Below are 12,738 nucleotides of genomic sequence, written 5' to 3' on the forward strand. Positions count from 1 at the left end.
AATTGGGAGATTGGGATTGACATATAGACATTATTGATACTATGTATAAAGTAGATCACTAATGTGAACCTACTGTATAGCACAGGGAACTCTACTCAGTGCTCTGAGGTGAACCTAATGGGCAGGAAATCAAAAAAAAGAGGGGATATATGTGTACATATAGCTGATGCACTTTGCTGTACAGTAGAAACTAACATAGCATTGCAAAGCAACTATAATCCAATAAAAATTAATTTTAAAAACAGGAAAAAAAGAAAAAGGATGACTAGTTATAATTTTGGAGCAGGAAATGGCAACCCAATCCAGTACTCTTGCCTGGAAAATCCCATGCACGGAGGAGCCTGGTAGGCTACAGTCCATGGGGTCACGAAGAGTTGGGCACGACTGAACGACTTCACTTTCACTTTTCACTTTCCTGCATTGGAGAAGGAAATGGCAACCCACTCCAGTGTTCTTGCCTGGAGAATCCCAGGGACGGGGGAGCCTAGTGGGCTGCCGTCTATGGGGTCGCATAGAGTCGGACACGACTGAAGCGACTTAGCAGCAGCAGTTATAATTTAGAAGCCAAACTTTTTCATGTTAGTAAGTATTGTCATTTCCCACAGGATACTCAGTTTGGGCAAGTCGAAGGGCAAAGGCAGGCTGTTCTTTTGCAAGGTGAAATACTCCAATGTAGCAAAATTATAATAGTGAACACATGTTCTTTTTAAGTATTGAGAATTATCCTGAGCATTGTTATAAATAGATGTTTTAGAGCTAGAGCTGGATTCTAAGTCTCAATCTATTTACCAGCCAAGTGAATTTAGACAAGAATCTATAGTCTCTGTTTACCTAGGTTTTCTTGAATATACAGAAGAGAGGTGTCAATACGTAATTTACTATTTCAGGGATCAGCAAGTACAACTATGTAATCAATAAAAGATAGCCATTATTAGAAGTTACTAATCTAATATGATTATTAAAAGTCCTGGGACTTTCCTGGCAGTACAGCAGTTAGGACTCTGCACTTCCACTGCAGGGGGACCAGGTTGAATTCCTGGTTAGGGAGCTAAAACCCCACATGCTGCTTGGCATGGCCAAAAATAAGTAAAATAAAGCAGACAAAATTCACAAGCAGATAATTCCAGAAAAAGAGTTGCAGAAGGACCCTGAACATGTGAGATGTCCATTTTTAATTATAATAAGAGACAAGAAAATTCTAAAATAAAAAATTTTTTACATAAAAGTCTGTATAAAGATCATATCCACCCCCAGCAAGTCTTTTCAGGTCAGTTTGGGACAGTGAATAATAATGTGGGAGAAAGAAGTGAAAGAATCGCCCATTATTGAAAGAAACTGAGCAGTTAGGAAAATCAGTAAGAATCCTAATTTGAAGTTGTCTGGTCAGATGTGCTGGAGGAAAGATAGATGAAGTTTCTAGGGAGGTTGGTGATATTACCAACTATTGAAGTATTTATATCTAGGACAGGAAAGCCAACAAAACCACAAGTTCATGCCACATGAATGCCTGATCAGTGGTTTGGTCGTAGGTTAGGAAATACCACCAAATACACCACCAATGTGTGTGTATAAATAAAGATTTACATTTACAGAAATCTCTCTAGCAACTGAGAAAAATGGTTAGAAGTGTAGTTCTCAAGATTTCCTGTTAGACCACTTGGGAAAGTGTTATTTAGGGGCTTCCCTGGTGGCTCATATGGTAAAGAATCTGCCTGCCAGAGCAGGAGACCCAGGTTCAATCCCTGGATTGGGAAGATCCCCGGAGAAGGAAATGGCAACCCAGCCCAGTATTCTTGCCTGAAAAATTCCATGGACAGAGAAACCTGGCATGCTACAGAACACTTGAGGAAATCTAACCACAAAAACAAGTACAAGATACAACCAAAGAAGATTTTAATTTTCCCTTCACAGTGTAGAAACTGCTTCAAATAAATTGTTGATCAAGTCAGGGGAGGGCTCCTTGATACTCAGGTCATTTTGACATGAGCTAGCCTGCTGTCTTATTTGAATACCCTATTGATACTGCAGGTTCTCTGACTCCTTTTCCTTTCCATTAGATTTTCTTGATTGCAGCTTGTCTCAAGATATAGCTCTGAGTGTACTCTAAAATCTTTTGGCCCTTAAAATCAATTGCCGCTAAGAAGCCTCAAGTTGACAATAAGCTTATAAAGTCATAATATTTCTGCCCAGATGCAATCATCCCACCAGCTGCAAGACACACATATTCATCACTGTGAACATTTCATCTAGGGCTAATTTGGTGCATGTTCTTATTTTTGGCACCAGCTGCAGTGCCATTTTACAGTAAAAAAGATTATATTGAGAGTAGATAAAGAGAACACATTCAGACGGCTACAAGCAATGAGTGTTGTTCACTCATTGATTCAGGAGAAAGTCAACCTTTACAAATGTGCCTTGTGTTAAATCAAACTCTTTCCACCCATGTAAGGCTCAGAGTTATGTGGGCCTAAATCCAGGACAAGAATCTGTTTTTAAACTTTTTAAACTTTAAACTTTCGATTTTGTATTGGGCTATAGCTAATTGACAATATTATGTTAGTCTCAGGTGAATGGCAAAGGGACTCAACCATACATATACATGTATCCATTCTCCCCAAACCCCCTTCCTATCCAGGCTGGCACATATCATTGAGCAGAGTTCCCTATGCTATACAATAGATCTTTGTTGGTTATTCATTTTAAACAGAGCAGTGTATACATGACCTTCCCAAAGTCCCTAACTTTCGTTACCTCCAGCAACCATAAGTTTGTTTTCTAAGTCTGTGAATCTTCCTATTTTGTAAGTTCATTTGTATCATTTCTTTTTAGATTCCACAAGTAAGGGATGTCATATGATATTTCTCCTGTGCAGGACAAGACTGTTTTTGATTCCTTTTCTCTATCCTATGCAACATTTCAGATGGACCAGAGTTAAAACACTGGATTTTCTTTAGAATTAAATAAGACTAAAACAAAAATTTGATTCTTTTATCTATACATTTATAAAAGACAGTGAAGCAACACCCCCAAGTGGTTGTCCAACCTCCATCCAGATCCTTCCAATGTCAAAAATTCAAGTATGTCCCCGAGTGGTTCTGTCTTTTTATAGCTCTAATGATTAGATAATTCTTCAGATATATATATGTATATGTGCGTATGTATCAGAGAAGGCAATGGCAGCCCACTCCAGTACTCTTGCCTGGAAAATCCCATGGATGGAGGAGCCTGGTAGGCTGCAGTCCATGGAGTCGCTGAGGGTCGGACACAACTGAGCGACTTGACTTTCACTTTTCACTTTCATGCATTGGAGAAGGAAATGGCAACCCACTCCAGTGTTCTTGCCAGGAGAATCCCAGGGACGGGGGAGCCTTGTGGGCTGTCGTCTATGGGGTCGCACAGAGTCGGACAGGACTGATGTGACTTAGCAGCAGCAGCAGCATGTGCATATGTATACACGGGGCTTCCCAGGTAGCACTAGTGGGAACCTGCCTGCCAGTGTAGGAGACATGAGACACGGGTTCGATCCCTGAATTGGATAGATCCCCTGGAGGAGAGAATGGCAACCCACTCCAGTATTCTTGCCTGGAAAACTCCATGGACAAGGGAGCCTGGCAAGCTATAGTCCATATGGTCACAAAGAGCTGGATACAGCTAAAGCTACTTAGCATGCACGTATATATACATATATAATATATACACAGTTTTAAACTGCTTGATAGTCACTTGTATGTTTTGTCTTCCAAAGCCACAAAAAATGTGCTTCAGTTCTGTGTTGTTCAGTTGGTAATCCCATGATCTGCAGCACTCCAGGCTTCCCTGTCCTTCACTCCCTCCCGGAGTTTGCTCAAACTCATGTCCGTTGAGTCAGTATGCCATCCAACCATCGCATCTTCAGTCGCCCCCTTCTCCTCCTGCCCTCAACCTTTCCCAGCATCAGGGTATTTTTCCAATGAATCGACTTTTCGCATCAGGTGGCCGAAGTATTGGAGCCTCAACTTCAGCATCAGTCCTTCCAATGAATATTCAGGATTGATTTCCTTTAGGATTGACTGGTTTGATCTCCCTGCTGTCCAAGGAACTCTCAAGAGTCTTCTCCAGCCCCACAGTTCAAAAACTTCAATTCTTCATTCTTTCTATATATCACATCTGTTCATGCTTATGAATGAAGCTTTCGTGGATACCTAAGCTTCTTTTCCTTTAGGCTAAATGCAGCACTTTTTTTTTCAATCACACCCCACACGTCAAGGCTTTGAGATCATTGCACACCAATCATTGCTCAACTCTGGCAGTTGGAACAGGACACGATGTCTCAGCCACCCTGAAACCATCTGTGTAAATGAATGAGTTCTCTGCTCTCCTGCCAGCTAGCATATTGATCAAGCAGGGACAGAGTGTGTGGTGCTCGGATCAGTGCTCCTCTGTGACGCTCTGTTCTTCACAATCTTTCCAATGTAACTGAGCTATCTCCACAACAGAGCTATGGGTAAGAGCAAAATCAGTGATACAGCTCAAGTCTGCCAATAGATTTCAAGTGACTGGTTAACCTTAAAAAAAAAAATACTCAATTTAACTTCCTCCTATGTTGAAAAACATGACACACATTCAGACAAAAGTCCTGGATGATATATAAATGAAAATAATCTGTAAGTTAAATATTTTCATTTGTCTCCCACAGTGTTATTTGAGAGAGGACCTTTTTTTCTCTCACAGAAAAAAAACTGAAGAGAAACGTTCAAGGATCCTAAAAATATTCTGAGAAATTCCTGGCCCAGCCCTTGTAGTAAAGAATCCACCTGCTATTGTAGAATATGCAAGAGACAGGGGTTCAGTCCATGGGTCAGGAAGATCCTCTGGAGAAGGAAATAGCAACCCACTCCAGTATTCTTGCCTGGAGAATTCCATGGGCAGCAGAGCCTGGTAGGCTACAGTCCATAGGGACGCAAACAGTCAGACACAACTAAACATAGCAAAGCTGATTCATATCCATAGTTCCTGCAGTGTTATTACATAGAAGACTTCTCTTTTTTTCTCTCTCAGTTGCTACTTCACACACACAAAAGAAAAACTAAGGAGAAAGGCTGAAGTATTCTAAAAATATCATTCTGATCCTTTCTTTGCCCATTTTCTAAATTATTTGACACTAAACTCAATCTCTATGATCAGATAGCCATTTAAATGACCTTCTCAGCCTATGTATTGAAATCTTTAGCTCATTTAAAGAGTAGTAAGAGTCTCTTGATGGTTCTTAAGTTAGGAGAAATAAAAATTCAGCATTTCTCTTAACACTAAAGAAAAATCAATTACACATAGATTTAATTTTTGTCCAATGGGCACAGAGTATGATAAATTATAGGGAAGAAAAATGGCACTAAGGTCAGGAAGCAACAGTTAGAACTGGACATGGAGCAACAGACTGGTTCCAAATAGAACAAGGAGTACGTCAAGGCTGTGTATTGTCACCCTGCTTATTTAACTTATATACAGAGTACATCATGAGAAATGCTGGGCTGGAAGAAGCACAAGCTGGAATCAAGATTGCCGGGAGAAATATCAATAACTTCAGATATGCAGATGACACCACCCTTATGGCAGAAAGTGAAGAGGAACTAAAAAGCCTCTTGATGAAAGTGAAAGAGGAGAGCGAAAAAGTTGGCTTAAAGCTCAACATTCAGAAAACTAAGATCATGGCATCGGGTCCCATCACTTCATGGGAAATAGATGGGGAAACAGGGGAAACAGTGTCAGACTTTTTTGGGGGGGCTCCAAAATCACTGCAGATGGTGATTGCAGCCATGAAATTAAAAGACACTTACTGCTTGGAAGGAAAGTTATGACCAACCTAGATAGCATATTCAAAAGCAGAGACATGACTTTGCCGACTAAGGTCCGTCTAGTCAAGGCTATGGTTTTTCCTGTGGTCATGAATGGTTGTGAGAGTTGGACTGTGAAGAAGGCTGAGTGCCAAAGAATTGATGCTTTTGAACAATGGTGTTGGAGAAGACTCTTGAGAGTCCCTTGGACGGCAAGGAGATCCAACCAGTCCATCCTAAAGGAGATCAGTCCTGGGTATTCTTTGGAAGGACTGATGCTAAAGCTGAAACTCCAATACTTTGGCCATCCCATGCGAAGAGTTGACTCATTGGAAAAGACTCTGATGCTGGGAGGGATTGGGGGCAGAAGGAGAAGGGGACGACAGAGGATAAGATGGCTGGATGGCATCACTGACTCGATAGACGTGAGTTTGAGTGAACTCCGGGAGTTGGTGATGGACAGGGAGGCCTGGCGTGCTGCGATTCCTGTAGTTGCAAAGAGTTGGACTGAGCGACTGAACTGAACTGATGCTATGTATACTTGCTTTTCAAGAAATGTTGCCTCACATTACTGTATTATTGGGATGAAAAAGCTTCATGTATTTTAAATAAATCTATATAATCCCATTGAAATGGACCAAGGGAGGAAATAAATTGTCCAGGTTCATGGTACTCTCTTTGTTTGGTACAAAAGGCTTACTCAGGCGTTTTCGATTTTATCTTTGTGTCTGTCCTAAACTTTAGGACATGGGCACCTTTATCTTCATGAAAATGTTAAAGAGTCTGCCTCTCTACACCCATATACACCACCTTATCCCATTTCCTCTACTTGTAAATTCTAATGGCACCGCCCAACCCAGCGTGACCCTAACTTGCCCAGGAAATGATGAAAAAGTAATAACCTGTGTTCCTATTCCTCTCCACACTCCTAATAGTCTATGGCTTTGATACATTACTAAATCATAAATAAATGTACTTGTAATTAATATGGGCTGCTGTCACTGTAGATACTAGGTTGAAAATAAGAAATTAAAGATAATAAATACAGTATACAAATGAAATTTTTGTCAAAGAAGTTTTCTTGTCTCTTTACTATATAAGTTCCTTGGCGTTTCTTCCATTTTAAGTGGGAAGTTGAATCACTTTAGTCAACTTAAAAATACATCTTGGTAAATGATATCCAAATACCAAAAGGGGAGCATTGTTGTTCAGTAGTAGAATTCTTACCTCCCTCCCATGCCAGATATCAAACTGAATAAATATTGTTTTCTTTCAGACCAGTATTTAAGGACAACCAGGGAAATATGAACAGAGACTCAAGGTTTTCACCGCTGTATAGACAAGAAAGTAACAAGATTTCAACTGAGGACCTCCTTAAACTAGCGTCAGATTATATAAGGTAGGACTTGGGGGATACTCTTGAAATCAACGTGAATCAGTTCCATTGCTACTGTTCATTTAGTATTTCTGCAAAAACAATAATTGATTACCAGATTCTTCAAATACCAAGCTCCTTCGAAAACAGATGCTTTGCAGATGACCTCACATATGCCCAGTTGACACCCTGAGTCATTTTGCCAGAATAATATAGAAGGAGAGTGAAACGTTAAACTGTATCAGTGATTGATAGCTATGTAAGAAATCACCCCCAAATTTAGTAGCTTCAAACAACATCACTTTTACCCTTGAGTCCATAATTCGAGCATGGCCAGGCGAGGAGACTGTCTCGTCTATATGTGGCATTAACGGGAAGAGACCAAAGAGAGCTGAAGGACCCATTTTTGAGATAGTGCATTTGATGACTGGCAAGTTGGTGCTGGCTGTTGGCTGGGAGCTTGGCTGGAACTGTGGAGTGGAGACCTTGGTTCTTCTCCGTGGGAGCCTCTCCATCAGATGCTACGGCTTCCTCGTGGCATGGTGACTGGGTTCTAAGAGTAAGCATACCAAGGAACAGACAGGAACGTGATGATGTGACGATGTTAAGCTCTTTCATGATACATGACTGAACTGAAACTGTTAGTCCTCTGACACACTCAGGATGCTGTACCCACTGCCTCTTCATCAGATATAAGCTGTCTGCCTCTCCCGTCTCAGAATCAGCAGTTTCTTATCAATTACTTTGTTTATCCAGAACTAAAATAATATACTACTATGAATAATATTTTCTGTATCTTCAATAAATGATATAGTTCTATTTAACTAGAAGGGAAGTTTGCCCAATGTCTTTTTTTGTTCTGGAAAAAATATAAACCTTTGAAAGCAAAATAAAGGTAGAATTGAGCCAATATTACTTTTTATGGGATTCTACAGGACCACTCCTTACATGGGGAGACCCTCCTTTTTTCAAACTTCATGATCAAAACTCCTATAGCCACTAAGTAGAAAATAAGTATACTTTTTCTCTTTACTTTTTCCAAAATGTATTAAAACATGAAAAGTTGTAACACAGCAGAAACAAATGGGCAAAACGGAAGACCATATTGTCATGAAACCCATGTTATTGGTGTTTAGCAAAGAAAGTAATCATTATAGCATTTAGAGGGCATCTGGAATACCCAGTGCCATACTGTGAGATTCAGTTATTTCACAGATGCCTCACACCTTATGACATTTATTCTTAGTAGTGTGCTGATAAATGTCTACCCCTAACCCTCTGGCAGGAAAAATCTGATTTGTACTGATAGCTAAATTCTGTGGTGTAACTGCTCCTACCATTGCTGATTTCAAGCTACCAGTGGGGCTTTAGCAACATGGAGTTGGGAAGAAAGGTGCACACCATTATGACATTTCCACCACACAGTTAGGTGTAAATAACCTCAAGATCACGGATCATCTCACCAGGTAGTAAAACAATTACTAAGTGATGCAATTTTAGTACTTATTACCTTGGTGTTTAATTATGTGTTTAATGATAAGTTTATATAGTTTTATTTTTAATAATGGCTGTGTTTTACAGTTGGCAGGCAAAATAGCTGAAAATTTAACCATCAACTCTCACAAGCTGGAAAGAGCTGACTTGACCCATCACTATAATTATTCTGCCTCTCAAAGTAGATTTCCTGAGAGGGGTAACATTTGAAATTGTGATCAACAACTTCTACCTTACTATAAAGGAAAATAGGGGAGAAGGTTTTAGGAAAGAGGAAAGGAAAGAAATTCAAGGACTCATAAATTAGAATGAACGTGGGAGCAGGGTTAGGTGGTGAAGAAGTATCTACATACACTTGCAAAGGTGGAAGAAGAAGAACCGGGGTCAAGGAAAGGCCCCTTTTTCTCCTGGATTGTTGGTGAAGAGGGAAAAAGCAGTTGTAGCAAAAAGCAGCCTTGCTCTCAAAAATTCTTAAAATTCCCCATGAAAGTGAATCATTTAAATCAATTCAAATGCTAGTATCTTTTGTTAACAAAGCTATCTACCATTTACCAAAACTAATAATTTACATGGTACTTATTTGGCTAAATAAATGGTTTTCTGAAGTGGTACAAACAAGTTTAAAATATCCTTTAGAATATCTATAACTTGATCCCTCCCTGATTTTTAATTTTTATTTGCAAAATCACATACATTTTAGTTTTCAACTAGCTAAATGAAATTATTCACAGATTATTTAAGATTCTACTGTTTATTCTTATCAAAGCTCAGAATTACAGTTGACTGTTTTTTTTTTTCTCCTTGACAACTAGAATTAACTCATTGTGTGTTTCTGTGTGTGTGTGTGTGTGTGTCTATGCTGGCATACTTTCACAGAAATGACAGAATAAGCAAAACACAGACCATTCCTGGAAGCCTGGATATTGCTGTCGACAACATTCCTTTGGAGCATCCAAGTATGATGATGATGTCATGGTTTCTTTGTACAGTTTGAGTATTCAGTGGCTTTTTGGTTGGTTGATTGGTTGGTTGGTTCATTGGATAGATAGTTTGTTACAAAGATTTGTTTGGGATATTTTATCTTAAGGTTTGGGATAACTAATTCATTATCATGTAAAAATTTGGGACTTCTTTCTCCATTAGGACAGACTTATGCATATTACAGGGAGAAGGCAATGGCAAGCCACTCCAGTGTTCTTGCCTGGAGAATCTCAGGGATGGGGGAGCCTGGTGGGCTGCTGTCTGTGGGGTCGCACAGAGTCGGACACGACTGAAGTGACTTAGCAGCAGCATACGTATTATAAGACAGGAGCTATATTCAGGGTAACCTAATATTCACCATACACCTGGCAGGATATTACACTATATCACTTAATCCTCAAACACTGAAGGGTTGCAAATGACAAAAGTCAGTTTCAGAGGTATTGATAAACCTAACCCATATTGGGCAATGCCACACTGTGCTGCCAAAAAGCTACTCCAGACACCGTGTGTAGCTACCCAGGGCCATGCAGTAGTTATAGCTGGAATGTTTCTAGACCCTTATTACACAGAGAGCATGTATCTTTCTCAGAATATGGTTCATTTATGTTAGTGAAAATTTAAATTTCAGAAGCAATTTTATTAATTTATAAATAAGATCTTCAGAATTGATTTATAAGTGGTGAGATTGTTTTTCTCCTTCTTATTACGCTTTTTAGTGACTTTCTCGGTGGTGCAAATAATGAATAAAGGCATTCTAAAAAGAGCTAAAAACAGGAAAAGGGTCATTATCACAGGATATTTGAATTACCATGAGCACTATTAAGTTTTTCATTCTTATGATTTTTCCACAAGTCACTGTAATATGAAAAAAAAAAAGCATTCTCACTTAACCCATAGCTCCAAATCACTTTTATATTGATTGGGGTGAAAAACCAGAAGATAAACTAAGCCATTTCCTCTACCTGATGTGTGGGACGTAGATGTTATTACCTAGGGAAAAGAAAAATAGCAAAAGAGAAAGCTACAATATTCTCTCTGAAAGAGCCAGAGAACATCAGAGAAATCTAAATATATAATTTAAAAATTATACATGATTTTTTGGTAAAAAAAAATCTTGTAATCTGATTCCCAAGCATATTTAGCTAACCATTTTGCTTGTTTGGACACAGGAAAATTCCAGAGGCAGTAAAGGAAGGTATAAAACCTTGCTGTCTTTCAGTACTGCAGGCTGAAGCCTCCAAACTATATAGTGACCAGTTTTGATTTATATATTCTTCATGGTCTTTTCCCCCTTTTAGGCTACTTTTTACAAAGTTAGAGTTTAAGAGATGATAAAAACCAAAGAAAAAATAAAATTGTAACTAATGCAGAGGGTGATTATGACCAATGTTGTGAAATCATTCCATAGGGAAAATTACAATTAAGCCAATAATAAATCCATTGGACAGAGTTTTGTTCTATCACAGATCAATTTCTATAGTGTTATGGTTAAGGTCAGTGGACTACTCTTTATCTTATATATGTTAGTTGCTCAGTCATGTCTGACTCTTTGTGAGCCCACCAGACTCCTCTGTCTATGGGATTTTCCAGGCAAAAATACTGGAGTGGGTTGCCATTCCCTTCTCCAGGGGATCTTCCCAACCCAGGGGTCCAACCCGGCCTGGTTAGTATGCTCCGAGGATCTCCAGCTAAAATTTACTTTTTCTATGAAGCTTACTACAAAAAGAAAATGGTTATAAATCCAAAAGATTTGCCAGTTTTTTGAGACATTAGTTTTGATGTTAAATATATCACTAATTATCTATCATGCTTGCCTCCTAAAAATTTTTCATGCCAGCATAATTTAACATAAATTGGTATACAAGTATAGAATTTCTATTTTGAATAGATTCACTTTTAAATAGATTAAGTCCTGTTCACTTATGATCATATTCAATGACAAACTTTTATTTCTGATTTTTAAAGACTGTGTAACATCGTCCTTTATTCCTGTCAAGCCTTTCAATGTGACGGCAAAACCAGAACCCACAGTGGAAGTGGAAGAATTTATTTATGACTCAACAAAGTATTGCCGTCCTTACAGAGTATACAAAAATCAGATTTACATCTACCCCAAGCACCTCAAGTATGATAGCCAGAAATGTTTCAACAAGGTATGATATGTTTCTGAAATATCATCCTCTCTCGCTACCCTATTCAGACCATATTAAGATGGCTTCATGAAAGTTCAAAAACAAATTACTATGGGCCAACACTAATGAGAGGCAGTGATGAGTTTTACCTTAAAAGTGTTTAAGGATATGCATTTTATAGTATATGAATAATCCTTTCTGAAATCAGCCCTAATTAATTTTGTTCTAGACTCTATTTTTAGTTTATTTAGAAACTCTGAAAATAGCATACCTGTACTTTCAATATGAGTCTTTTATTCCCTTTGAAATAATCTCTCCAAATCCTCCTTCTATTTCTGAGCACTATGAATACTATCACAAGAAAATGTTGGCTAGTCTACATTTTTCAGATTTAATTAGAAGGTACTTATTTTAGGCACTTGAATTGTTTTGTGATGTTATCTAACAGGAAATTACAATGTCCATTTCCTCTGCTGTAATTTCAGGCACGAAATATAACCGTGTGCATTGAATTTAAAAATTCTGATGAGGAAGATGCCAGGCCCTTGAAGGTGAGCCAAGCCCCAGGGGGAACACAGCGTAAAGGGGGAGGCAGGTGCCCTGGTTCCCTCCACCACCGAGAAGCTTTTATTTTAGTGTGCTTGAAAGAGGAGCAGTTAGTACATTTATTTTAAGTTTCCTAACATGTAGCTGATTGAATAGCCACCATTAACTAGATCTATTAGAAATGCCAGTCTCGTGGCTCCACTTAGCTTTTCATGATTTGGAAAAAAGGAAGGCATTCTAGTGTGAAATCAATGCAAAGATTCCCCGCTGGAAGTCTTTGCCCTTTTCAGAGATTAGCCTGCATCTCATGAATTCACCGTACTTGATTTCAAATGCCACATCCCAGCTGGCCTTCACGTGGTCTGTGCAGAAGGGCTGCTCCTACTGGCCTGATGGC

The 12,738-nt window shown here is 38.9% G+C and overlaps 1 protein-coding gene across 13 annotated transcripts in view; it reads left to right on the forward strand.

Moving 5' to 3' along the window:
• DOCK10 (dedicator of cytokinesis 10) overlaps positions 1-12,738 on the forward strand; it is a 308,358-nt gene that overhangs the window by 216,671 nt on the left and 78,949 nt on the right. For all 13 annotated transcript variants that reach the window (XM_018058883.1, XM_018058892.1, XM_013973005.2 and 10 more), the window contains exons 15-18: positions 7,087-7,209; positions 9,556-9,635; positions 11,629-11,816; positions 12,281-12,346. In XM_018058883.1, coding sequence (XP_017914372.1) covers positions 7,087-7,209; positions 9,556-9,635; positions 11,629-11,816; positions 12,281-12,346 — 457 coding nt within the window. The remainder of the gene's footprint in view (positions 1-7,086; positions 7,210-9,555; positions 9,636-11,628; positions 11,817-12,280; positions 12,347-12,738) is intronic.

The sequence above is a fragment of the Capra hircus genome, chromosome 2 (assembly GCF_001704415.2).
Source record: "Capra hircus breed San Clemente chromosome 2, ASM170441v1, whole genome shotgun sequence".
Classification (NCBI taxonomy): Eukaryota; Metazoa; Chordata; class Mammalia; order Artiodactyla; family Bovidae; genus Capra; species Capra hircus.